This window comes from Coptis chinensis, chromosome 7, assembly GCF_015680905.1.
Source record: "Coptis chinensis isolate HL-2020 chromosome 7, ASM1568090v1, whole genome shotgun sequence".
NCBI classification, from domain to species: Eukaryota; Viridiplantae; Streptophyta; class Magnoliopsida; order Ranunculales; family Ranunculaceae; genus Coptis; species Coptis chinensis.
The window spans coordinates 94593460-94620327 of record NC_141462.1 but is presented as its reverse complement, the minus strand read 5'-3'; the positions used below and the strand labels follow the sequence as shown (position 1 = coordinate 94620327).

General features: G+C 37.7%; 2 protein-coding genes across 2 annotated transcripts; both read right to left on the bottom strand.

Annotated features, from left to right (window-relative positions):
• Window positions 1-16745: 16745 nt before the first annotated feature.
• On the bottom strand, window positions 16746-17502 carry LOC147490161 (uncharacterized). Its single transcript, XM_086574820.1, has one exon. It carries the CDS (start codon window positions 17418-17420, stop codon window positions 16746-16748), a length of 675 nt encoding a protein of 224 aa, XP_086430946.1. The 5' UTR covers window positions 17421-17502.
• Window positions 17503-20582: 3080 nt separating this feature from the next.
• LOC147490160 (ATP-dependent 6-phosphofructokinase 5, chloroplastic-like) lies at window positions 20583-26868 on the bottom strand. The gene is made up of 11 exons (XM_086573415.1): window positions 26603-26868; window positions 26218-26308; window positions 25690-25763; window positions 24466-24577; window positions 23698-23793; window positions 23488-23589; window positions 23286-23360; window positions 22524-22664; window positions 22202-22318; window positions 21995-22099; window positions 20583-20759 (listed from the first exon to the last, which is right to left on the bottom strand). The coding sequence occupies exons 1-11, from the start codon at window positions 26824-26826 to the stop codon at window positions 20598-20600; spliced, it is 1299 nt and encodes a 432-aa protein (XP_086429541.1). The 5' UTR covers window positions 26827-26868; the 3' UTR covers window positions 20583-20597.

The window sequence follows — 26868 nt, the reverse complement described above, 5'->3', positions numbered from 1 at the left end:
ACAAATCGAACCTGGAGAGAAAGTCAATTTAGGCACAAATGATGACCCAAAATTTGTTTATGTAGGGGCTGATTTAGACCCCAAGCTCAAGGAGCAGCTTGTCAAATTTCTATCTCTCAATAAAGATATTTTTGCTTGGTCGTATATCGATATGCCAGGAATCGACCCTCAAGTTGCTTGCCACAAATTAAATGTAGATCCAACTATAAAGCCAATCAAACAACGACCTGGGAAACTAGCACTCAAATTTCAAAAAGCCATCAATGAAGAGATATAAAAGCTCAAAAATGTTGGATTCATCAGAGAGGTCAAGTACCCAACCTGGTTAGCTAACATCGTAGCCGTTCCTAAGAAAAATGGCAAGGTATGACTCTGCATAGACTTCACCAACGTCAACAAGCATTGCCCAAAGGAAAGCTTCCCCTACCTAGGATTGACATACTGGTAGATTAAATTTGCGGTCATGAACTACTATCATTTATGGATGCATATAGCAGATACAATCAGATACCACTTGCAGAAGAAGACCAGAAAAAAAACGTCTTTCATAACCAAACAAGGAACGTTCTGCTACAACGTCCTACCTTTCAGCTTGAAGAACGCCGATGCGACCTACCAGAGACTTGTCACAAAAATATTTAAGGACTTGCTGGGTGCACTATGGAAGTCTACATAGACAACATCGTTTCTGCCCTCAATAGATTCATCTCACGTGCATTTGACAAATGCAGACCGTTCTTGCAAATACTAAAGAAGGGCGCAATATTCACATGGACAGACGAATGCCACAAAATATTCAACGACCCGAAAACTTATCTATCACCTCTACCCGTCCTGTCTAAACCAAATGAAGGAGAGACACTGGGGCTTTACCTTGTGACTACCGATTTGGCCATCAGCTCGGTCCTCTTTCGCGAAAGCAAGATAATCGAAAAACCAGTCTACTTTACTAGCAAGACATTGGCAAATTCAGAAAAGCATTACTCTCCAATTGAGAAAACGATGTTATCTTTGTTATACTCTGCTCGCAAGTTTCGACCATACTTCCAGGCTCACAACATCAAGGTCATAACAGATGTACCCATCAAGCAGGTCTTGAGTTCCATCAACAAAACAACCCACATGGCTAAATGGGCTGAAGAACTCGGAGAACATCACATTGAATTTTTTCCCAAAATGTTTCTCAAAGGCCAGGTCGTTGCCGACTTCCCTGTCGAAGATATCAACTGGGAATCCGAGCCCATTACTTCACTCCATCAACCAACCACCCCAAACACATGACACCTTTACGTAGATGGAGCTTGCAACAACAGCGGTAGTGGACTGGTGGCTGTGTTAACTTCACCAGAACAAAAGTCAATCAAGATCGATTTCGCAACATCCAACAACGAAGCGGAATATAAAGCGTTAATCACAGGCCTCTGCATGGCACAACAACTACAAGCCCAAAAGCTCAAAGTTTACAGTGACTCCCAACTAATCGTCAAATAGATCACCAAAGAGTATGTGACAAATGGAGCAAACTTAGCCAAGTATGTGTAGGTCGTCAATGATATCATCAGCTCGTTCACAACATTCTTCTTGGAACACATTCCCCGAGAGGATAATAGATATGCAGGCAGCCTAACATTCTTAGCCTCAAAAACCCAAGATGCATGTCCCAACATAGTTTATATTGACATCCTAGAGAGGCCCGCATACCAACAAGAAAGTGTCAACATCCTCACAGACTTCCACCCCTCATCCGAAGAAGAGATCACTCAATCTTGAATAGGCCCATTTTTGAAATTTATCTTACATGGCGAGCTCCAAGCAGAGGCAAGGAATGCTCGTGCCATACAATTTCAAGCTCCTAGATACACCGTGATCAACGGACGATTGTTCCGTAAATCCATAGGCGGACCCCACCTAAGGTGCATAACTCCACGCTAAGGCCAACTCATCATCGACAAAATTCACAAAGGCGAATGTGGCAACCATGCAGGAGCAAGATCTCTGGCTCACAAAGCAATCACCTAAGGGTATTATTGGCCAGGCATGCACATCGAGGCAAAGAAGTATGTTCTCAAATGCCACCAATGTCAAACATTTGGCTATAACCACCTAAGTCCATCACGGGAGTTGATCAACATTGCCAGCCCGTGGCCTTTTCATATGTGGGGGCTAGACATCATGAGACCATTTATCCCACAAAAGAAAACAGGACTCAAATACGTCCTTGCAGCCATATATTACTTCACCAAATGGGTGGAGGCAATCCCACTTGTTCAAGTCAAGGAAGTCAACATCATCAACATTATATGGACTAATATCATCACAAGATTTGCTTTACCCCACACCCTCATCATGGACAACAGAACCCAATTTGCTGGCACACAAGTCAAGGCATTCCTACAAAATTGGTGTATCACTCAAGTATTTTCTACACCTAGATATGCACAAAGCAATGGCCAAGTAGAGGCCACAAACAAATCTATCAAAGAAAATCTTCAAAAGAAGTTGGAGAGCAAGAAAAGTCAATAGCCAGAACAACTCGAGAACATCTTATGGGCATACAGAACAACAACCCGAGCCAGCACCAACTCTCCTTTCACACTTTGCTTCGAAATAGAAACAATCATACCATCAGAACTTACAATCACAACCACACGTTCTGACATCGTTGAATCAGGAGAAAATGACAACATCTTAGCTAAAGAAGTCAACCTCCTAGAGGAGCAAAGGGAAACTGTTGCAATATCCCTAGCTCGGTACCACCAAACCATCCAACGATCTTACAACAAGAAGGTCGTCCCCAAAGATGTTTCAAGTCGGGCGACCTAGTCCTCAAAAGGACCTTAGCACCAGCCAAGCTTGACCCAACTTAAGAAGGCCCATACATAGTTCACAAAGTCGTTGTAAATGGAGCTTACTGGATTAAAACTCAGCTCGGTGATATGCTTCCCCGACCTTGGAATACAACTTTACTCAAACGCTTTTACCAATAATTTTTCTCTAGATGTATCAATCAATATGGATAAAATTTCATTAGCATTTCGCGTATAAATGTTATCCTTGTATTACATGAGTACCACGCATCTTGCACTCGCTACCCGATCTGGGATATCAAAGTAACCGACCTAGCACCAACGCCAGGGTTAAGCACGACTCAACTATAATTACCACGCAATGGTTAATTATCAATCAGATTCAATCCACGGTTCTCCAAAAGGACCACAAATCAATTTAACACCAATGCTAGGGTTAATAACGATTCAACTGTAATTGCCACGAAAAGACTAATTATCAGTCAAATACAATCCAAGGTACCCCCCAAAAAGACCACAAGTCAACTTAAGGCCTTTGAAAGGGTTAAGTTTGACTCAATTATAATTACCACTTAAAGGCTAATTATCAGTCAAAAATCAATAAAAAGTCCCCCAAAAGGAACCACTCAATCAATATACACACCTAAGGACACGAAAAAACCTAGGTGCCAACTATGTGCATCTATCAGGTCCTACGCAAACACCTACGACCTACAATCATCAGACGACCTAACAAAGTATGACAGGTCATCGAGTCTACTAATATGCAACACAGGTTGTCAAACAATAAAACAAAAAGCAAGGGAAGAAATCACATTCATACAAAATTCACTGACAATCTCATTTCAAAATAAGTAAGTAATTTCAATAATTTTACTTAATACAATTTCGGTTAGATACTAGAAGCCCCCAAGTTATCCTGGGAAAACGACCTCAGCATCCCCATCAAAATAAAGTTATCAGTATCAACAACAAAAGAAAAAAATAGTTCAGAAACTTCATCCATCATCAATCAAAATTACAAGAAGAGCTCAATCAGTTGACATGAGGCAGATTCTCCACATTCAAGGGATCTAGTTGGCAGCCCTGTTTACCAACAGAGCTACTAGCCGGGTCACCGCTTGCATTCAAGACTTCAAGATCTTCGATGGTCGAAAGTACCGAGCGACACCGTGTCGGTTGGTAGATCAGATCGTCTACTAGCATCTACAACAACACTTTCTATAGTTACTATTGTAGCCCCACTTTCAACAGACCTTTTGAGGGTTTTGTACTTACTTTCTAATTCCATATAATCATCCACCAGAACATAGACATCCCCACTCTCTACCAGATCAACTAGGCCGTTATATTCATTCTGAGCTCGCTGAGCAATAGGCTGCGATTGTTTGCTCTCAGCAATCTAATGCGCTACCTCCACCCTTAAAGCATCAAAGACGGTTGCAATAAGGCCACCTTCCCAGCCAAATCCCCGACCTGAGCCCTCAGCCCCACCACTTCAGCCCGTTCAACCTCTTACATAGCCAACAACTTGTCATAAACCTTATTGGCAACCTCCAGCTCCTTCTTGTACTGGTTGGAGATAGTTGCCATCTTTCTCAGCTTCCTGTACATAGCCAGAACCTGACAAACCATCAAAGTAAGTTAGGAGTCAACATCACAAAGCACAAAACAAAAACTTAGATTGGAAGGACACTTACAAAGCACATCGAGCAATCCATGTCTTTCAGGTTTGCCTCCAAGTCCTTCCCAATCTCCAGTTGATGCCTATCACCATCCAGGGTAATACTTTTCAGCAGCCCATTCTTCACCAGTCCCTATTCTTCACTAGCAGCATCAACCCACTAACGAGGTCATAGTAGGTGATTATTCTATCTAGAACGTCAAAATCACCAGCCTTGTCACCTGGGACCGCACTCCCAGACCCCTTACACTTTTGGGCAGTTGACTCAGTCTCACTAGCCTTCTTCTTGCCTCTAGAATTAGCCACCCCCACATCCACTGCCAGCTCCTTCAAGTTCATATCCTTATCAAAGGAGCCGACCTGATGAAGAACGACCTTCCACTACAACAAGTCATTCCTCAAACTCAGTTCGAGTGCTCTTCGCCCCCTCCAGAGCCTCCTCCGCCATTCTCACTCCAAAAATAGGTACCCGCCTTTGATCCTTTCTTTCCATCTCAGTATCCGAGCTAGAATCAGAGATGTCAAAGACTAGCTTTCGGGCCTTTTTCTTCTACTCAGCTTTCTTCAAGTTTATCTTAGCACCACCTCGTTGAAAAGGTTTTAGTATCGTTGTGAAGAAAAATCTGGATTCTTAATTGGGAAAAATGCCATTTTATGGTTACAAAAGGAATAGTACCAGTCACATTGTTTTGAAGGGGCGGAATCGGTCGATAAAGCAAAGATTGAAAATTGCTTCCTTACTATATACCAACTTCGGTTAGGAAATCGTGCATTTTAGGACACGCGGGGTTATGGGAATTTATTCAAGATTTCTCAAAGGTTGCCCGACCTTTAACAAATCTCCTACTTAAAGATGCCGTATTTGATTTCACTTTCGATTGCAAACAAGCTTTTGAGACCTTAAAGTGCAAGCGACTACTGCTCAGATAATTCAACCGCTGATTGGTCTAAACCTTTTGAATTAATGTGTGGCCGAGTGACTACGGCTATTGGAGCTGTCTTGGGAACGCCCGAGGAAGAACAAGCCAATTGTCATTTACTATGCTAGTAAAACTCTTAACGACCTTCAAGCGTAACTATACCACCACCAAAAAGAATTTCTAGCAGTGGTATATGCCTGGATAAGTTTCGTCCTTACCTAGTTGGTTCTTCTACAATAGTCTACATCGACCATGCGGTAGCTGCGTTATCTATTAGCAAAGAAAGATGCCAAAAGCAGAGGTTGATCCGATGGATCCTCCTTTGCAAGAGTTTACTCTAGAGATTAGAGATAAAAAGGTTATGGCGAGAACGCAGTAGCGCACCATTTATCGCGACTTCGTTAATGATATCAATAATGAACCCGAACCAATCTCGCGCGATTCATTTCCGGATGAACATTTGTATTCCATTTTTCATCTCCTTGGTATGCCGATATAGTAAACTACCTAGTTACCGAGGAGGTCCCTTCATCTTGGACTCGAACGGACCGAAAAGAAGTTCTTATCCATTTGTGAAAATTTTATTTTTGGGATGATCCTACCTCTTTAAATATTGTTCCGACCAACCGTCACGCCGTTGCATTCTCGACGGGAACATAATGGCGACGGTTATCCTTTTGCCATGAACAATCTTGTGGTGGTCATTTCAGATGGGTAAGAAAAGAAAGCTGCAAGGTCCTACAATGATAATGGATTTTATTGGCCAATATTTGTTTAAAGATGCACATGAGCATTGCAAAAGCATGCAACCTTCGCCGTGACTAGGGACGCATTACTCAACGCAATATGATGCCCTTAAATCCAATTTTAATTGTAGAAATTTTTGATGTATGGGATCGACTTTATGGGTCCTTTTTCAAATAGTCATGGTTTCCTATACATACTAGTAGTAGCTGTTGACTATGTGTCAAAATGGATTGAGCGTTGGCATGTCGCGGTGAATGATCATAAAAAGCGGTGAAATATTTTCATAAAGGAACATATTTTCTCGATTTGGCGTTCCCAAAGCTATAATTAGTGATGGGGGAAAACATACGTAATAAAATTTTTGAATCATTAGTAAAAATATGGAGTTACTCACAAAGTGGCAACTCAAAATTATCATCCTCAAACCAAGGGCAAGTAGAAGTCTCTAATAGAGATTAAATCAATTTTAGAAAAAGATTGGTTAATCCATCAAGAAAAGATCGTCTCTTGATTATCCGATGCCTTGTGGGCATATAGAGCGACTTTTAAGACACCTATAGGCATGTCCCCTTACTCGTTTTTGGTAAACCTTGTCATCTTCGGTTGAACTCGAGCATCGCGGCTTTCATGGGCTATCAAAGCCTAAATTATAATCTCGACGGGCGGGAGAAGCGAAAATTGCTTGATTAAATGAGCTTGAAGAGATTCGATTGATGCATATGATCTCGAAATCTTATAGCCAACATGAAAAAGAGTGCATGATAAGCACATATTAAGAAAAGAATTCAAAATTAGTTTTTGTTGTCAACTCGAGATTACACATTTTTCCGGAAAACTAAAACTTCGATGGTGCAGTCCTTTCACCGTCTGGCTGTCAACCTTATGGGGGCTATCTCTTTGAAAAATGAAAGCGATGACGTGAATTTCAAATAAAATGGCGCAACCTTAAACATTATCATGAGTTTCGTTCTCCGGATGTCGAAAAGACTCTTCTCAAAGATCCGGTCTATAAAGACTAAAGATTATTTGGTGCATTTTCTTTCAGTGTTTAAAACAAAGGAAAGTACACCATTAGGGTAGGGCCCTCTTCTATTTTCTTTCTAAAAACTCATAGAGTGTGTGGTTTGCAATGCAGGAACCTTAGTCCACAAAAACTCTATTTCGAACCGAGTATAAATGTACGTTCATCGAGCAAAACGTACCTTATGGTAAAACAATGGGTACCAAAATTTCCGAACCTTCCTTCTCTTCCCTTTTCTATTCTCTTCCTCATAACTCCATTTCGTCATTTGGTGTAAATCTCATCCATCTCGAATAGGTAATGGTCGTGGTACTTTTGCTCCAGCGGCGTCGCGGCGCTGAAGGATGGGGTGGTGTATGAATTGTCAAACACCTTCGTTCGTTGGTCTTGATTTACTATCCGATATGAGCGGGTATAAGGTATATTATTATGCGACACCATTTCGTGGGATAAACCGATTAAATCGTCCCGTTGCCCCCCGCAGGGTTGGGATTCGTCTTGAGGATCGACGTTAAAAGACTCACATTCGATCTTGAGGATCGACGTTAAAAGACTCACATTGCCTTTGAGGATCGGCGTTAAAAGACTCCACATGTATATACTGCGTGTATTTTATTTTCACCCTTGCATTGTGCACAAAGAGAGTCGTGATGAACGCATCGGATAGTCCACGTTCGCGACAGCAATGGATTTCACCGTGCCAACCCGTTCGTTTTCTATGTGATTTTTTTAGGCGGTTTTGAGGCTATACCATATGTACTAAGGGTAATATTATTATTAGACCATTGCACATTGGTCAGGGGATGGTACCGATCCTGAACCCTAGGCCCCCAAACATAAAGGTTAAACCCGGCGGTCGATGGATTAAGGTGGGTTAGCCAGGCATGGCCAGTTGCCTCGATTTTTATTGTAATGATTTTCTTCTTGTAGTCGGTGTTGTTGTCGCGTTCTTTTGTATAATGACACATATATCTTCCACTCTTGTACATTGCCACGTTCATCTCCACTTGTACATTTGTATATAAAAAAAAAATAATAAAAAAAAAAAAAAAAAACATTCTTCATATTCCGGTGGATGGCATTTTTAATGCCGATCATTTTAGCATTCGATTCGTTTAATTTGGAATTGAAATGAATTGAAATGAATCGAAATTCGTTTGAAATTTTGGGACATAAAGGAAATTTCAGGAATTCATTGAAGCTTGGACCAAAAAATTAGAACCGACCCAAATCGCCATTAATGCGGTCACAAAACCCAAATATTATCTCCATCGTAATTATTACAAGGCACATGCGCGGTCGGATATCCACATAACGGTCGATATCCACAAACGGTCGATATCCAAAACGGTCGATTTTTGCCTATAAATTCCGACTCCTCATCACCCTTTCCCTCGCTTCATTCTCTCACTATCCAAAGCTTAATCTTCACATATTATCTTTTCATTCAAAACAATGGATCGATCGGCGATTGGAAAAGGAGCAACGCGGAATGGGCCGCATCACGGTATTCGATGATAACGATTATTTGTCATTATTCTACCGCCGATCATGCATAACTTCATCGGAATATCTAGATCTATGTAACCTCAATATCTCTTCCCTTTGTCGCTTTGTATATTACTATGGTGTGTTAAATAATTCTCAACCATTTGTGCGTGGGTTCACGATTATTAAATGGAGGAGCATCTTTTTAATAAATTGTGTATATTAGTTGTATTTTTACCTTATCATAAACATAAAATAGTTATCAAAACCATAACAAATAAGAAAAATCAATAGCGTAATAAAATAAATCAAACTCAACTTATTGTTTTCAGAGAAGATCGCGACGCTACACGGTATGCCTAACACTTCTCACGCCGCTAGCTCAATTATTCTATCCATCTTCTATTATTGAGGTATGATCATAAATTTTGAAATTACGTGTAGGTCTAACCGCCTCGTGAAACTTTCCTCCGTTTTCTCTATCATTTTAAGACCTCATTAATTGTTTTTGGACACCGACATGAAAAGACATACTATGGATACCATAGTTTCGTGACATAATTAGGGATACCAACATCACATGTTTCACTTGTAAGTTGAGATCTAGATGCACTTGGCATCCTAATTAAAATTACCAGTTCCTATATTTGCTATAAATCTCTTCTTTTCAGCCATTCTCATTTCACAATTTTTACACTATCCTTCCATCAATTATCTTTCCAAATGGATCAACCAAGAAAGATAGTACCGGTGAAGAACTACCGAAAATTTTGATGATGGCCGATTTTCTCCTTTTTATGACCATACAGAAATTATGCGCCGAGGATGGATGCCTCTTTCTATATAATGCGAAGCCTATTCCGAGATTTGGTCTTGATGTTCTACCAATTTAGCTGAACTGAAAATGGAAAATTCTGTTTCCATGCCTATGGACAACGTTTTGAATTAACTAAGGAAGTTATCTCCGACATACTTCAAATTCCAATGAATGACTCGGGTTCGATCTTCGAGAATCCCCTTTTAATTCCGTCAAAAAGTTACTACTCACGGGCCACCGTATCTCATGGCCGGTCGGAAATAAAATCACGTTGTTCTTCAACGCTCTTTTGAAAAAAAATCAACGAGCCATGCTCCAATCGGTTTGGGACACAATGTGGTAGGGTAATGGCCACAATCTGAAGTCACCAAGCCTCAATTACACCTACTTTGGATTATGCAAAATCAAAGAGATGATTTTTGTATAATCCAACACCTCTGAACGCAATCACCGGAAGAACAAAAGGTTAGCACCTCGCCTACTTTAGTCCGCGAAAATTATGATGCGTTGGGGTTATCCAGCCAGTTTTCTCGAAATACCTCTTCAAAGAGCATTTGTTACTATACTTCACAAAGATCTGTGCGGTGGTTCTTGGACGAGGATACTCTGCCGGATGAAATAGATGGCCAAAACTCAAACTCGCACATTTCTTTGATGAAAGTGCCATGCGTAGAACATTTTAATCCCATGGAAGGTATTCAATTTCTTCATCAAGGAATGAGGGAACTCCATACGTCGAAATCATCATCAAAAAGTCTTATGGATTTCCAAGAGCGTCAAAGCGATGCATGATCGATCAAGAGGCACTATTGGAAACTTCGCTCACCGGTCGTTAGAAAATCACACTCTTTTTAATAGAGAATCAAACAAACTACGATCTCGCGGCGGGGGGAACCTTCAAATCCAAATTTTAGCCAACAAATTAATGACACGAGCGGTGTTGTCCACAATATGCATTCCTATCACCATCCTTATCATCATTCCGAACCATAAAAAAGGGGTTGCGTTATGTTTTACAAAACTCAACTTTCCCAAAAAAGAATTATTATTATTAAGTATTTCATCGTGTGATCCTTTAATTACAATTTTTTGTTATCTTTGTATCTTCTTTTTGTAAGGAATGCCTACTAGGAATGTCATATTTCAAGTTGTGATAATAACAATTTTAGCGTGTTCTTTTAAACTTGATTCTGAGGAGGTTTTATCTTCTTGCATACTCATTCCTCCATCCAGTCAAAATTCTCTTGGACATATTTCTTCTCATATCTTTCCCCATCACTCCATTCCATCAAACATGGCATCTTCATCAAAGCGTAGCATCTTCATCAAACGGGGGACCTCCGAAACTCATCCCCGAGCAATCATTTCGGGGCCATGATGGATTCAATACTTATGGATTTTATTTCCGTGATTGCATTACTAACATCGGGTGGTCTTCCCTTGTTATTTGCCCCGACCAAACTTATTCTCCAAGTTTGGCCTACCTTTATGCTAATATGGAAGATACACGGCATTCAAATTTGCTCGTGGCTTTTTCTTAGGCGGATTCACAATCAAAGTTGGTGGCACAAACCATGTCTTTTCGGAGAGGCAACACACTTACGACCTTAGATCTTCCATATCACGAGCGGCAAACAACATGGCCATACATTTATCACAACTCTACTCGTTCCTTTTCATGGCTGCTTTTAAAGATATGGTATTGATGCGAAATTAAAGATGAAGGAACTAAACTTGGCGGATGGCGGACATCACCATTCCTTTAGCCAACATGACCATGAACATGGGAAATGCGATGTTGTTTGTCCTTCTTAACATCATGGGAGATTGGCATTTTTCTAACGCCAATGATGCCGCATGTGTAGTCTTCAACGCGCTTGCTTTCGAGGTCATACATTCTTTGATATCTTAAAGCGTGGTTATCTCCAATTTGAAGCGACTTTCGTACTTTTTCGGGATCGGTATATACTTTTACACCAGAATCGCTTGCGAATTATGAAGACACATTTTCCAGTTTTCAGCTACTTTTCATGATTGGGGTCAAAGTAGATTCTATGTGCCCGAAAAAAACAAGATAATTCGTTCATTAAGGTTTAGGCAATGGAAACGTCACGCGACGATACTTGAGACATGTTCGTTGTTATCAGCGATGATAAGATGATGAAACATTTGAGCGAATCGGTGAACAAAGAATGGGCCACCATTTGGGAATACGTTATCTTTTGGGCGATACTAAGGAAATGCATTTCAGCGAAGAAGAGGCCGGACCTTCACCACATCCCGGATGGTAAACTTGAATAGGGAATTGTACATATATCTAAGCGTATATAATTGTATATAGTGTGCTCTTTTTTCTTTGTTTTTCGTATAATATATTATGTTACCACAACTTTACGTTCCAACAATCCGAACTCTAATTTTGTTCACGGTTATCGAGGTAATTCCTTTCTTTATCTATTTCTATTTGAAGACTAATCATCACTCTGTTTTGGGAGTGATATATATATATATAATGTTAAGCAACTTGTATGCGTATATAGTTTCTATTTTCTTGTTAGTAAATGTAATTAGTGACAAGGTCTTGTTTCTTTTTCAATGATGAAAATTATCTAGAAGTCTCACATTAGCATTGAATGATGATTCGTTTTTTAAGAAACTTAAGCTAATATCGTACGCTTGATAGTTTTTACATCTTTTCATGAGTATTCATGTAATCGAGTATCATTGATTGTACATGACGGTAAGTTTCACGGAACCCGGTTAGTCTACTTTAAACTATCAATCCTGTGAGAATCTAACCAAAAGCACCGATATGAGTGATTTGTGAGTAATGACCACGAGGAGGAGTAGTTTTTTCGAATAGAAAATCACACGTGACTTACTTGATCACCATCAGAACCTAGGCGAGAATTTAGGCATTCTTTGGATCGACATAGCTATAAATTATTACATTACAAATTTTACCGCTAGTCATCCTTTGAACCTTTCATCAAACCTTTCACTTTCACCAAAAATTCCTTACCCATATATTAACCCCAAATAAAAGAACCTACCTAAAGGATGAGTATGAGAAATAGGGGCCGAAATGTAGAAAAATAAAAGAAGACTTGTTCCAAATAAAAGTTAGTTACCTGCTTCAAAAATAAAAATAAAAATAAATAAATAAACAGAATCATGTTTCTTAAGCCTTTAAAAACGAGGCTTAAGAGCAAGGTAGGAAAACTTCGGTGGGGCGGAGAAAAGAAAACAAGGTTTCGAGTGTAAATATCTTGAAGACCTTATTCTCATACTTATCATTTTGATCTTCCACTTCCATTTCTTTCTACACTATCACCTAAGCCCCGTAATACCTAATAAAGACCTACAGCTCGATTAGAATTGGGATGGTGTGATAATAAGTAGTAGATGTGATTGATCGACCTCGGCTCTCGACCGTCATCGGTATCGCGAGGAAAAGTGTGCCCAATTTACCTGCTTGGAGTTAACAAAACCTGAGTGGGAAAATTATGGCTTAATTTGTGTTTCTACACATACATGTGAGAACCCATTTAGGTACACTCTCCAAAGGATCCGAAAATAGCCCTGTTTGTGCAATTCAATGTAAATTCACTGTATGCATGCTCATATGTAGATGTTTTACTTATTGTATGTATATTAACTTGAGTTTGAAAGAATTAATCCTCGTTTCCATTAAAGAGATGTATAGATATCTCGAGATTAATTTAGGAAACAAGCTTTTGTTTCTTGAGTCGTTGTAGTATAAATGAAGTTTGTGAGTATCTTCTCTTCCGAAAACTCTCACGAGGTTATAACTCGTCCACTAGGAATTCCTAGTGGTTTAAGGCGCCTGTTGCATACGGTCAATGCAACCGCGCTCTGCTTGAAAGCGGGACTTAGCTTAGAATGCGATTTTGGCAACTTATCCGCGTTTTAATGTCTTCTTTGCTTGAGGACAAGCAAAATGCTGTTTAAGGGTGGTGTGATAAGCACCCAAAACTGTATTATAAAACCTGTAGAGACATAACATTTCGGTCAATTTTGTGCTTAATAATCATGAAATAATCGCGATCTTCGTGTTTTTTGCGGGTTAGGGCAACTAATGTAAAATTATGATAAAGCCGATATTTAAGCGGAATAGGAATTATCGATGTCTTCCGATCAAGCCCATGTGAAGCCCAACAAATCGGGACTAAAGCCCCAAAGACTCAAATAGTACGGAATCCGGGTCGAAGCGGGATTACGCAGCGAAGCATCAAACTAGAAGCTCATATATCTTGAACGGGACTCGAATCGACGAGTGAGCTGTCCGACGATCGATGCATTTAACTCTACTGAATAGGCGGAAGTTGTAAAAATGTCAAAAGACCGGACCGCCATTTGGACATCGTGACGTGGGCCCAGGCGGGCCCATAAGATTTGATGAGTCATCATGCAAGTCAAGACAAAAGTGCAAATAATTGGTGCAAATTTGACACCTTGCATGAAGTTAATGAGTTGGTTGGATTTAGGTGATGATTATCTAAAAAAATGAAAGGTGTCAAATGGGGGTTAGTTGTGGATAAGTGAAAAAATAAATGAGAGGAGAGTGTTTCACGTGGGAGAAGAGAAAAAGGCTTTCTTATGTAAAGGGGGGCTGATTTTGGGAGTTGGCAAGCTTTTACTTCTTTGACTTTTACTTTTCATTTACTTCTATGTCTTTAATTTTGGTTTTGGAGTTCTTAGTTTTTAGAGAAAAGCTCAGTAACTTGTTAATGGGGAACTCTCTCTAGTTTTAATAAACTTTTTCTTCTTTTAGGTAAAGCGGTGGTAGTTTTCTTGTTTCATTCTCTTTCTTTTTTCATTTCACTTATCTTCTTGTAGTTTAATTCAATCCCCAGGATCATGAGCTAAAACTCTCCCAAGAGGGAGGGTTAATGATGCTCATGTGAGGATCATGCTACAAATTTAGGATTCAAAAAATCACTACTTAAAAAGACTTAGGTTCTATTTTTTCATCCTTGTCCCAAAATGATGAGGAGATTGACAATTATCCGATCAATTGTTGTAAAGTAGAACTAGGAGTTGGAATGATATTTGAGGAGATGAAATATCATTTCAATTCTACATTCTAGCATGATATGTTTAGAGATAGGTATATTATGTTAGGGATTTGAGATGGTAGTGACCTGTTTCTGAAATAAACTTGTAGCTAGGCCTTGCATGAGTAGGATTAATCCTTCCCTATCTTTCTCTCTCTTTCATTTAACTATAAACAAACTTACAAAATTTAGATAACTTGTGTAAAAAAAATCTATCTATCAAATCCTTCTCACTTAGTTCTCCAAGGTGTAGATTTCAGTTGTGATCATTTAAATTCTTGTCTTAGAAGTTGGAACGAAATCCCTACTCGAACTAGATTGACATTCTAAAAGAAAAACAGTGAGTAAGGAAATATTGAGTTTTAGCACGTAGTAAGTCAACTTCTAAAAACACTGAAAAGTGCTAAGATCAACACGGTTTTGCCAAAACCGCACGGTTTTCCTAAAACCGCGTTCTCTCAATTACAACAACGGCCAAAAAACAGCTATATCTTTCTAACCCTATAAATTGAAACACTCACCCCATATTTTTACACTCACTTCTTTTCTCTACTCTCTACTCTTTACTCTCTATTCTTAAAACAACAATGAGTCAAGAACCAAAATCAAAATCAAGAGGGGCTTCATGGATACAAGAAGAAGATATTGCTCTCACCAATAGTTGGCTACAAGTTAGTCAAGATGGTGTAGTAGGAAATGAGCAAAAAGTCTAAGCGATTTTTTTGGGCTAGAATTCTAAATGCATTTCATGCAAATTTAGGAAGAATGACCTAACGCATAACTTGACGGGTATGAAACACGTTGGTCTATTATTCAAGCTAATATCAACAAGTTTCATGCTATTCTTTCTAAAATTCAAGCATCTCTTCCAAGTGGCTATAATGACAATATGATGGTAAGTATTTACTTTTTATTTGTTATTTTGATTAACAAATACATTTTTCAATTCTAATTTAGTTTTTGCTTAATTGGTAGGTTGAGGAAGCAATAAGTGCATATCGCGATGCATAATGGGGTTTGGAAGTGGATGCAATGCTATAATATGGTGAAAGACTCACCAAAATGGAAGAGACTACTGGTTGAGAAATAATTTGCATCCCACCAAAAGTCGAAGTCAAACATTGGGGAAGGAGGTTCATCAATTCCAATATCAACTGCGACAACTCAATCAATGGATTATGATCCACACCAAGTTCATGGGCTTGAGGATAGACCTCTTGGAAAGAAAGAAGACAAAAAACAGAAGGCAAAAAGATAAAGAAGAAGGTGATTCTAAAGTGGAGGAATCCGCTAAGAAACTTGATGCTTTTTTGATGGAACTTTCTAAAACCACCAAAAAATGCTATGAATTGGAAGCTCAAAGACAGTTGAAGAAAGATGAGATGGAATTCGAAAAACTTCAATTGAAGAAAAGTTCGATGGATTGGAAGCTTCAAATCCAAAAAGAAAAACTTCAATTGAAGAAAGATGCGCTCTGAGTTCGAGAAGATGAAAATAATGCGAAAATATTAGGAATGAAATTAGAAGGATTACCCGAAGACGAGCGCGAAATTTGGCAACTCAAAAGGGCAGAAATTTTACAAAAAATGAAGAATCGACTTGGCAATATCACTGGTAGTAGTCAAAGTAGTGCATTATCTAAATTTGAGTTTATATGTCTTTTAATTTGAGTTTGTATGTTTTTAATTTGAGTATTTTAATTTGTCTTTTTAATTTATGTCTTTTAATTAATGACGACTTTAATTTAAGTTTGTATTTTAATTTTAATTAGAATGTACTTTAATTGAATATTTTATTTTAATTTAAAGTTGATACTTTTTATCATTCTAAAAAAAATTTGTATTTTCAAAATTCTCATATACAAAAATCCTTTCATAAAACCACAAATACATAGAAATTGAAACGATAAATAAACACAAAGTCTAAATGAAGTGCAAATAAAAATAGAAATCAAGTCCATGCGCCTACTCCACAAATACTTTCGACCAAGTCATTCTTCAATCTATCATGAACAACTTTTGAACGAACCCTCTCGACGCCAGATGCCCAACGAGAGAAAACAAAGTGGCGTTGATCTTCAGGAGCACCTTCTCTACTTGGTATTTCCAAATCGGGGAATATATCGGGATATCCGTTTTGGCGTTCATCTTCCACAATCATATTGTGTAAAATAATGCAAGCCCTCATAACTTGATAGCCATGTTCTCCAAATACCATAACTTGCACGGATTCGCTAAAATAGCCCAACGCGACTGTAATATACCAAACACCCGCTCTATGTCTTTTCTAGCAGCTTCTTGCTTCTTTGCAAAATGTTTGTCTTGTGCAATAGTCGGTTTAGCAATCGTTTGAATCAAGGTGGCATAATTAGGATAAATACCGTCAGCCAAGTAATAACCCATATCATAATGATGGTCATTCACAGTGTAGTTACAAGGAATAGCTTCATCATTGACTATATCATCAAATATTGGTGAGCGGTCAAGCACATTAAGATCATTGTGAGAACCCGCCATTCCAAAAAAAGCATGCCAAATCCATGCGTCACGATCGACAACTGCCTCCAAAATCACTGTTGGTTTATGCTTATGGCCAGTGTGAGACCCTTGCCACGCGGATGGGCAATTCTTCCATTGCCAGTGCATGCAATCAATGCTTCCTAACATTCCAGGCCATCCGCGTTCCTCAGACTCTTTAAGCAAACGTTGAATATTTGCAGCATTTGGTTTGCGCAAGCATTCACTTCCAAAAATTCTAATAATTCCATCACAGAAATAGCGCATGCATTCATGAACAGTTGGCTCAGCAACATGTAACATATCATCTACTAGATCAGCGGCAATCCCATAAGCAAGCATTCGTATAGCAGCAATTACTTTTATTTTTGGGTTAATCCCAAACTTACCCGCACAATTAACTTTTTGTTGAAAATATGGTACATTATGATTAAGATGATTGAAAATACGAGTAAATAATGATCACCCATACTGTAAATCGCGCCGAAAGTCGTGGTCACGAAATATAGGATTTGCGCCGAAGTAGTTAGCATTTACACGAGCCAGTGTTGCCTTGTACTGGACGAGGCTTATATTTTCTTCCTTTCTTGAACCACCATGTAGTCTATAAGAAGACTTCGGCTTGGCGATAATAAAATCAGACGATGTCGAACCAAAGGTAGAGCAATAGCCACTAATTTACGAGTTTTAACTGCAGTGTTATCATTTGAAGAGCTCGAGCTTGATGAAGAATCAGAAGAAGATGAATCAGAAGAAGATGAATGATCCATTGAAAAAATCTTCAAGAGTTTTGGTAGTGTTTTTTTTTTTGGGCTCAAGGAGATGAGTTTAGATGAGAGGGAACATGAAAAATGAAGAGAACATCGCAAAACCAAGAGAGTTAAATGGTTATAGCACGCGGTTTCTGGAAAACCGCGCGGTTTTGGCAAAACCGTGTGGGCTTGGACTTGTAAGATGGGCTTTTATGGAGCGGTTTTGGCGAAACCGCGTGGTTATATGGTGGTTTTGACAAAACCGCGTAGTTGCTTGGTGTTTTTTTTTATGTTGCTCCTAAAGTTGCTTGGTGTTTTTTTGGTTTGGTGTTTTTTTTGTTCAAAATTTTGGTGTTTTTTTGGTTGCTCTCCTAAAGATGCTCTAAGAAACTAGATATTTCTAGGAAATGAAGTATTTCTTCATGGCACTAGAAGAAGTCTCCCCATGGCTGTAATTTTATCAAATATCTATGGAGATGCTCCGACTTTCTTCAAATGAAGACAGTATAGAATAACGTATGATGCTTTTAATTTTTTAAATGTATAATTTTGAGTCTCATTAATTTGCAAACGTCCATTGAATTTTTCTTTTTCCTCAAATTTCCCAATGTTTCCAAAGGAATGCAACTTGTCAACATTCCAGAAACAATATAATTCAAAGTTTCCATCTTTCATGAAGCATGAGAAACAGATCTCATAGGCAAAACACCAATCATAATTCAACATGAGGAACCCATGCATAATTCAGCACATTCCTCATTCAGTATTGCAATAAAATATAAGCCTCATGCAAGTTTATTGATCTTCATTTTGTGTTATGTATTGAGACTAGAAAATGGCAATGTGCTTATAGCCACCAAGCCACCCTACTACAACCCACTAAAGAAGACAATTGAAGAATCTACACAAGACTTTATGCTCATGACTTTATGACTTCTTTAACACTTTGTTTTCTTGTATATTAACTTCATTAGTTGTATGCTATATAAAGGACGTTACCCATATGTAAACATCTATCCAAGTTATCAATAATATTTCCATTTATTAGAAACTTAACATGGTATCAGAGCCACTGGTTTCTAAGAGGTCTCAGGTTCAACTCTTATCAGAATTTCCATTTATTAGAAACTTAACATGGTATCGAGCCCTTTGGTTGGTTTAAGAGGTCTCGGGTTCAACTCTTACCCGGTGAAGATGTCCAAATCCTTCTACTTATGTATTTCTAAGCGTGTCCCGTTGAGGGAGAGTGTTGACATTATATGAGCCTCTAGTATATAATAATAGAGTTTACCCTTCACATAAGTTCGAGCTTATGGAGAAATTTGCAATTTAACATGGAATCAGAGCGAGTGCTCTTTTGAGAGCACTTTTTTGGTGGCCTTCTTTCACCCTTCTTGTACATGCTATTCTTAGTCCTCGGTTCTTCTTGTACATGCTATTTTTTTATTTCTCGGTTCATTATTGTGAGATCCGTTCTATATCTTATTATGAGATCATGTAGAACCACCTTTCCTTCTACATGATCTCATTATAGGATGCATCTGGTGTTGCTGCATCTTTAGCCATCCTTCATAATATTTTATCAATTTCCATCTTGTTGTCTATATCTTCAGTCATCCATATGTGGTTTCATTTTGTCATATGAACGTGCTTCTCTTGCACCATGTTCATCAACGACTTTTCCAGTTTTTGTTAATCTCTTTGCTGCTGTAATTCATTCAAAATGGGTAAATCCTTTAGCAAGTGGAAACTATCCCATCACCACTTTGCTCACCCTTTGTCCAGTATAGCAATATCTTGCTAGTGATACCCTATCTTAGTGATTTGCTTTAATGCCTATTCCAATGCATACTCCAAATCCCAAGTCCAATTTTCTTCTCAAAAAGAATAATTATTCTTGTTTTCCATGACCAATGAATAAGTCCATAGTGGCTGGCTTAGCATTGAGTCAAGTATAGTCTAAGCCTTCAGAGGCCTTACAATCAAATCTTTCTTTCAGATTAATTTCCGGCATGTTACGGTTTAGTCAAAACCGTCGCCCTACAATCAAATCTTTCTTTTGGATTCATGTCCGACATGTTATGGTTAAGTCAAAGCCGTCCAAGTATCTGATCTTCCAATCATTTGTTTCATTACATTTCAATTATTCAATGTGATGAGTTAACATCTTGCTGAAGCCCAAGTGGCACAACATTTTTTTGTTGAGGGCGTCGTGGAAGTTGAGCCTCTGGCTACTTCTAATTATTAGGTTGAGCATGTTGCTCCCTCACTTTCATTTGGGTACTTAATGAAGTTAATATCTCATGAGTTGACATCTAATCCACACATGGCGTTTTCAACAACACTTCTTTCACCAAGAAAGGCATCAATGGTTTTTCAGCATTCTCAAGATGGATGTCCAACAAAGAACTAATACACAACAATTTATGCTTCAATCTCATGCTAAACTTCAATCACCATGAGATTGAGGGAGAGTATTGAGACTAGAAAATGGCAATGTGCCTACAACCACCAAGCCACCCTACTGCTGTATCTGCAGCCCACTAAAGAAGACAATTGAAGAACCTACACAAGACTTTATGCTCATGACTTTATGACTTCTTTAACACTTTGTCTTCTTGTATATTAACTTTATTAGTTGTATGCTATATAAAGGACGTTAAACATCTATCCAAGTTATCAATAATATTTCCATCTATTAGAAACTTAACATTATGCGCAAACTGTGTTCATCAAGAAATTATGTGGGCACTCAACAGACGTTATGTCATAATGCAGAAAACCATTTGCTTAGATAAAATAGTACAAGTAATTCTAGAAGCACGGCACAAAAAATGCAGACACAAACCTCCTGTTGAATATGAACTCCAATATCTCCGAGTATAATATTTCCAGATGCGTTTCTAGCGTTAGTCCTCTCAATGAGATTCTGCAGCACCAAGCAAGACTAGATTACAACAAACATCAAATCATAACCTATATCTTAGAAGTGTGATTTCCCCCAAAGCTCTTTGGAATAAATTTGAGTTCTAAGGGACATTTTCTGAGAAGATTTAAGGGTGGACCAATGCGGATATTACCCATGCTTCAAATATTGTTACAATCACGTACATAAAATTATGCATCACATAGTTTCATGCAGATCGTCACTTCAATCTGTGGATGTCTGGATTTACAATTGGTCGGGGGGGGTGGTAAGCATGTGTAGCACAACACCATCGAAGTTGGAGAAACATGAATGAGCATGTCTGGCCAACCAACACGGTTTTATCCCATTTTCCTTTGACGCCTTTGGCTTTTACTATCGGAGTCTGTACAACTCTTCTAGAGACTACTAGATAGCTACGCAATGATTGCTGGTTCTAACGAATATGTCTAAAAGGTTCAAGTTTGCTCTTCAAAAAGAACTTGCGGAGCGTCCTTGCCCTATAATTTTGTACAATCTCTCATGAATAATTTTGTATAATTTTAGTCCGAAGTTTTCAAAATTAACATAAAGGTAAAGTGTTTATGGCCAAATCCTATATGAAGAAATCAATCCAACTAGGAAATATAAACCTACTAAAACTAGATAACTTAATGGACAACTGAATAAAATTTGAAAGATATTAGTTATACTAATTAGCATGCATGGTTCACATACACGACACATGCGAGCTAAAGACGTCCACATCATGCAAGCAACATCGGTCTCTTTCCTTTCTACGTTTCAGTCACATCCAGACTTTTCAATTATTCCTTAACTATTTCTTCATTCTTTTTAAATTTCCTAACAATCATACCACAACATGTAAACAATCACATGCCACAATGAGATACAAAATTCAACTGGTTCACCCTATGGGCTAAACCTAGAAGCACAAAAGGATATATAGAAAATATTGTCACAAGAAGAAGCACTCGAACAAAGTACTGTCCTTACTACACGACATACAGAATGCAAAAACCATCTTTCATATGCAAAATGAATGACGTACTCTTGTTGTAGATATAACGCTGCAATCATTCTAATATTATATAATTTTATGTAAGAAAATCACGCATCTAATGCTATACAAATAATGGAATAAGGGAAAATGTAACAAATATTCAATTGCAAACGACTAATTATAAATGATACATATTCTTGATGTACTAAGACGTAAATGGATAAACACTGCTTACTTGGCCAGCTCCCTCAGCTACACATACTACAGCCAACCCCTTTTTCTCAATAAGATACTCTAGATGCTTCAACACACCATGAGGACCATGTAAATGAAAAGGTACCTTAAAACAAGATGGAAATATAAATAATCTTTCATCAACAAGATTGAATATTTGAGACAAGTGTGAGTAAATCAGTGATCTACAAATATATTGTTAATGCACCTCAGGGATCAAACAAATATCAACTTGTCCACTAGCTAGTGAGGCGTGCATAGCTATAAATCCACTATCTCGGCCCATCAGTTTTACAACGCCAATACCATGATAAGCACTATGTGCCTGTTATAATTCAGAAGGAAAAAAGAATAATAGGGATTAAACATAAACAAGAACGAAGACAGGAATCGGTATAACATAAACATACACAAGAGCTTCTAGCTCAATTGGTTGTGTACCCCTCAAAAGAAGGCACTATGTTCAGGAACGAAGAAGGCAACTCAAAACAGGTGATATGCAATAATCGATAAAGCGTACAATGTTGTACCTCAATGTAAGCAGAATTTATTGCTCTTTGTGCTTCCTCTACAGCAGTGTCAAAACCAAAAGTCTTATCCATCAGTAGAATGTCGTTGTCAATAGTTTTTGGCACGCCAACAACAGCGACTCTTATCTTCCTCGTACGACACTAACAAGTTAAGACAATATCAAATAAGTCTTCACTAAGAGTTTACAGGGACATCTCTGTGAAGAACTAATCAAGTATTTAACTGTTCAAATTCTAGCATTAACTTATTCACGTTTACCAATATTTCTTCTGTTTATAGCAAAATATGTGTGTGTGTGCAAACAAGAACTAAAGGAGCATAATAACAATCAAAAGTGGTGACTTCCAAAATACTTGTGTAATTTCATGTCATATCAACAAAATATACATTTGAAAAACATCAACAATTAAGAAAAAGGGAAAGAACATAGAAGAAAAAAGGCCATGCAGATTGCAGATAAATAGAATCACATGATAGTATGTAAAAACTAGCAGAAGAGAGATGGTTTTATGAAACAGTTATTATTGACTATTCAGAATATAATGAAACCTCCAGTATAGAAAATCTTTTTTAACAGGACCTTTGCTGAGTCCTGATAATAGATTGAATAAAGAAAGTAAAACTTTTTCTCAAGTTCAAGTAGTTCTTGGTTTAAACTTTAAATACATCTACCATAAAAAAAAACTTTAATACATTCATGTTGGCATTACTTTTTAATGTTCATCTACTGCAACTATGGAGTGATCCGGAGATTCAACTACCTCATTGTGTATTTCATTAGCACCGGCATGAGTGCCATTTCCTCCCAAGACAAAGAGCATGTTGATTCCTCTTTTCTGATATCATTTGCAATTACATCTGTCAGAACATCTTATACCTCCAATCAGGAGTGAAGTTATAAATTAGCAATTTTCTGGAATTTTTAAATAGAAGGCGCCATAATGGAAAAGTTCAACAGCATACCTGCAAGCTGTCTACAATGTCACTAACACTTGGACCTCCACGTGAAACTCCTAATATGCTTCCACCAGAAAGATGAACATTTTCAACTACATTCCGGGAGAGCTAAAATCAACGAAAGATAAAATACAATTTGATAAAATACTCTTGGAATAAATTCATGAAATCTGGAGAGCATACACAACTAATAAGCTCTGAAATTAAAGTATGTACCGTTATTTCCGGAATTGCGTCATCGAAAAATCCTCGAAAACCAAAAGGGATCCCCACAATCTTTTTAACTCCATATATTTCAAGTGTAATTACTATCTGCAGCATAAGTACGTATGTGAAAATCATTCTGTACCAGTGCTTTCCTTGGTCTTAGAAAGCGTTTACCAAACCTTAAACGGGAAACAATTCAACAGTTAGACTGAGTAGGTTAAAATGATTTCATTTAATTTATTTCAAACAAAATTTCCAGGTTGACCTTCAGTTATTCCAGTATTCTAATTAAATACAACCCAAGAGGATCACTAATCACTCAATCTTCTTCACCAGAAGTAATCCCTTCCTTATAAGGTTCAACTGACTTTTGAACCAAAGCACAGAAGTACATTGTGCTCGAACTTTTACAGACTTGCCAAACTCGAAAAATAAAAAGTTAAGAAGTGCATATGCTTAAGTGGCTCCAACTCAAGTTTCATCGTCAAGAATAAAAAATGAAAAGAAAGGAAAAAGGAAGCTAGTCCTTTATTTTCTGAATATCTTGCAGCAATAAAGGTCAATCAAATGAAGTTTTGAGAATGGGGAAGTACATCTAAGTATCTCATGATGGAAGGACTTTTCCAATAAGTGTCATCATGCAGGTACAAAAAAAATGTGCTCAGTTAATAAAAACTACCAGTCTACTCTGACCAACATTAGATACAAAGAGATACAGACTTCATCACACAATATGAAAATCATTCATGTCTAAGATTATGCCAATGTTGTTATAACCTGTCTAATAACATCATTTAGACCGGGACAGAGGCCTCCGCAAGTCAAAATCGCAGCATTCACTTCCTCTGGTTTAAAGTATATTTTCTCCCTCGGTCCAGCACGATGAATCCTATGAGTTCAGATGAATATTTATTAGAAAATGCAAACAACTATAAAACCGGCCATGGATATGTGTAAGTATCGAAATCACAATTTAATCTTGACTTCAATTACGAAATTCATAGCATGACATTGTTGAACTAAAAAGTGCTAGATAACAAAATAAGAGTAACTTTAGTGTTCCTGACATTTCCTGATCACAGGGGGAAGAATCATAATAAGAAGATGAGCGGGCGGCACAATGCATTCAAAGAGGAACTCAAATATCAGAAGCAGGTGTGCTGCCCTGGTAACAGCCAGTTTAAGGGGTGGATAAAGACTTTGGACAAAATAAGATATGACCAAGAATATTACACAGGCTTAGGAAGGTGAAAAGCCCAATGCGTGGACAGGAATTCAAGGATTGGAACTCTGACTCTTCTGGGGAGAATGAGGTCCTGATGAGCTATTTTTTGCAGTTTGTATGGAACATCAAGATGAGAACCACATGACCATGCGATTCCTTTTTTGGGAACAGCTGGCAATGTGGCACCTAGAAAGTACTAAACTGAAGTATGTAGGGAACTGGTACTCGGGACTCAGGAGGCACACACATATTTTCATTGAACAAGTATCCCAACAAATGACAATCCCTACAGACATGTGCCTCTGTCTCTATGAGACATGTTCTTAGATGAAACATCTGTAACCTACAACACTACTTGCAGAAACTTATTGAAGAAATGGATGAAATGGCTGGGGATATATCGATAATATTCTAGAATAATGGTCTAGAACTCTAGATTAGGACATTCTAGAATATTGGAGATCCTAATCCCAATCATTTCTTGATTTGATTATGCTTTGATTGATCTTGTTATTTTAGTTTCCTTACTAGGTTTATTGGACTATATATCTTTATAAATCCACTTAAGGGATTGATGTTATCATCATTTTCACAATACTAAAAATCCTATATAATTAAACTCATTGAAACAGAGGAAAGGTCTATAACATTTACTTGTTGCGGCAAAACAATTCGATAAATTTCAATATTGAAAAAAAAAAAATCCATATAAGTAACCAACTAGAGTTCATTTATCTCAATAATAAAACATTTAAAGAAAAAGTTGATATGTGTACCATTGCTCTAACCAAGTACAATCATCATCAACACACTCGGCACCAGCAGAGTCAGGTGAGGCAAAACGTATGACCTGACAGGTTGACACAAAAAAAGAACATAAAAAAATTCAATAAAATAAAAGCTTCAGAATATTAGCTAACAGAATCCGATTTAATCATGCAAACCTTCTAAGGAGTTTAAGGAGAAGTATTAACCTGCTTCTAATAAGAATCTCACTGACAGTTTCTTAAAATCCTCATTCCTGACAGGATATATATTTTCAACTAAATAATCTCACTGCACGGGCCTGGGCCTCTGCGTCAGCCCATGGATTAATCCTATCTATTACTTTGTTGTTTGCATAATCCTAAGTCCTAATAACAATCTCAAACACATGGAAACACCTATTTTGTTTTTAAGTTGCCTAACACCAAGGGCGAGTGGGTAACCTAGCTAAAATCTTTAAATAATCTTAAATAGGTTGATAAATTTATATAAGAAAGTGCATATATAGATGTATGTTGTAGTGGTTAGTGAAAGAATACCTTAAGTAAAACTTTGTCATCATTGTGTACATATCCATTCCATTTTTCGTCTGATGGATATCCATCCACAAAACCATCTGTTACTGGACGTCTGTAAAACCAAAACAAAAAATAACTCAAACATATAGTTGCATGATTGCATCAAATTAAACATCACTCACCTAATTCAAAACGTGAGTTCCTTGAATGAAACTTTAAAAAGAATGAAAAAAAGTCAACTTCTCATGCATCCTACTCATCTAATCTCTCACACTTGATCATTTTTAATTATTTCTTATTATATAGTCATTCAACCAATAATATCATGTGAATCACACCCATATATATACAAGCAAAATTAAAAAAAATAAAAAGAAAACTGTTTGTGATGATAGAGATTACCAACCTGCTTTTAAGACAGAAAGTAGATGGCATTGGAGCATCATGAGCAAAGACATCAGTAATATGAGGAATGCAGAATCTCCTATCAAAATCTTCTTCCACAGTCTTCTTCTCAGAACATATAACTTTCTGAACACGTTTCCAATAACTTGGAAAAACCAAACCAGAAAGAGTCGAAAAACGAGGTGATGTACTCCTTAAACATATACTTGGTGATATAAGTTCCATTGAAGAAGAAAGAACTAGCTAGAAGAGTTTTTGGCTTAATGT

Coding starts and splice junctions, on each gene's coding strand:
- LOC147490161 (XM_086574820.1), bottom strand. CDS start 17,420: ATGCTTGCTTATGGGATTGCCGCTGATCTAGTAGATGATATGTTACAT.
- LOC147490160 (XM_086573415.1), bottom strand. CDS start 26,826: ATGGAACTTATATCACCAAGTATATGTTTAAGGAGTACATCACCTCGT. Junction 23,590..23,697: donor ACGCAATTCCGGAAATAACG/GTACATACTTTA, acceptor CGTTGATTTTAG/CTCTCCCGGAATGTAGTTGA. Junction 23,361..23,487: donor ACATTGTAGACAGCTTGCAG/GTATGCTGTTGA, acceptor AAATGATATCAG/AAAAGAGGAATCAACATGCT.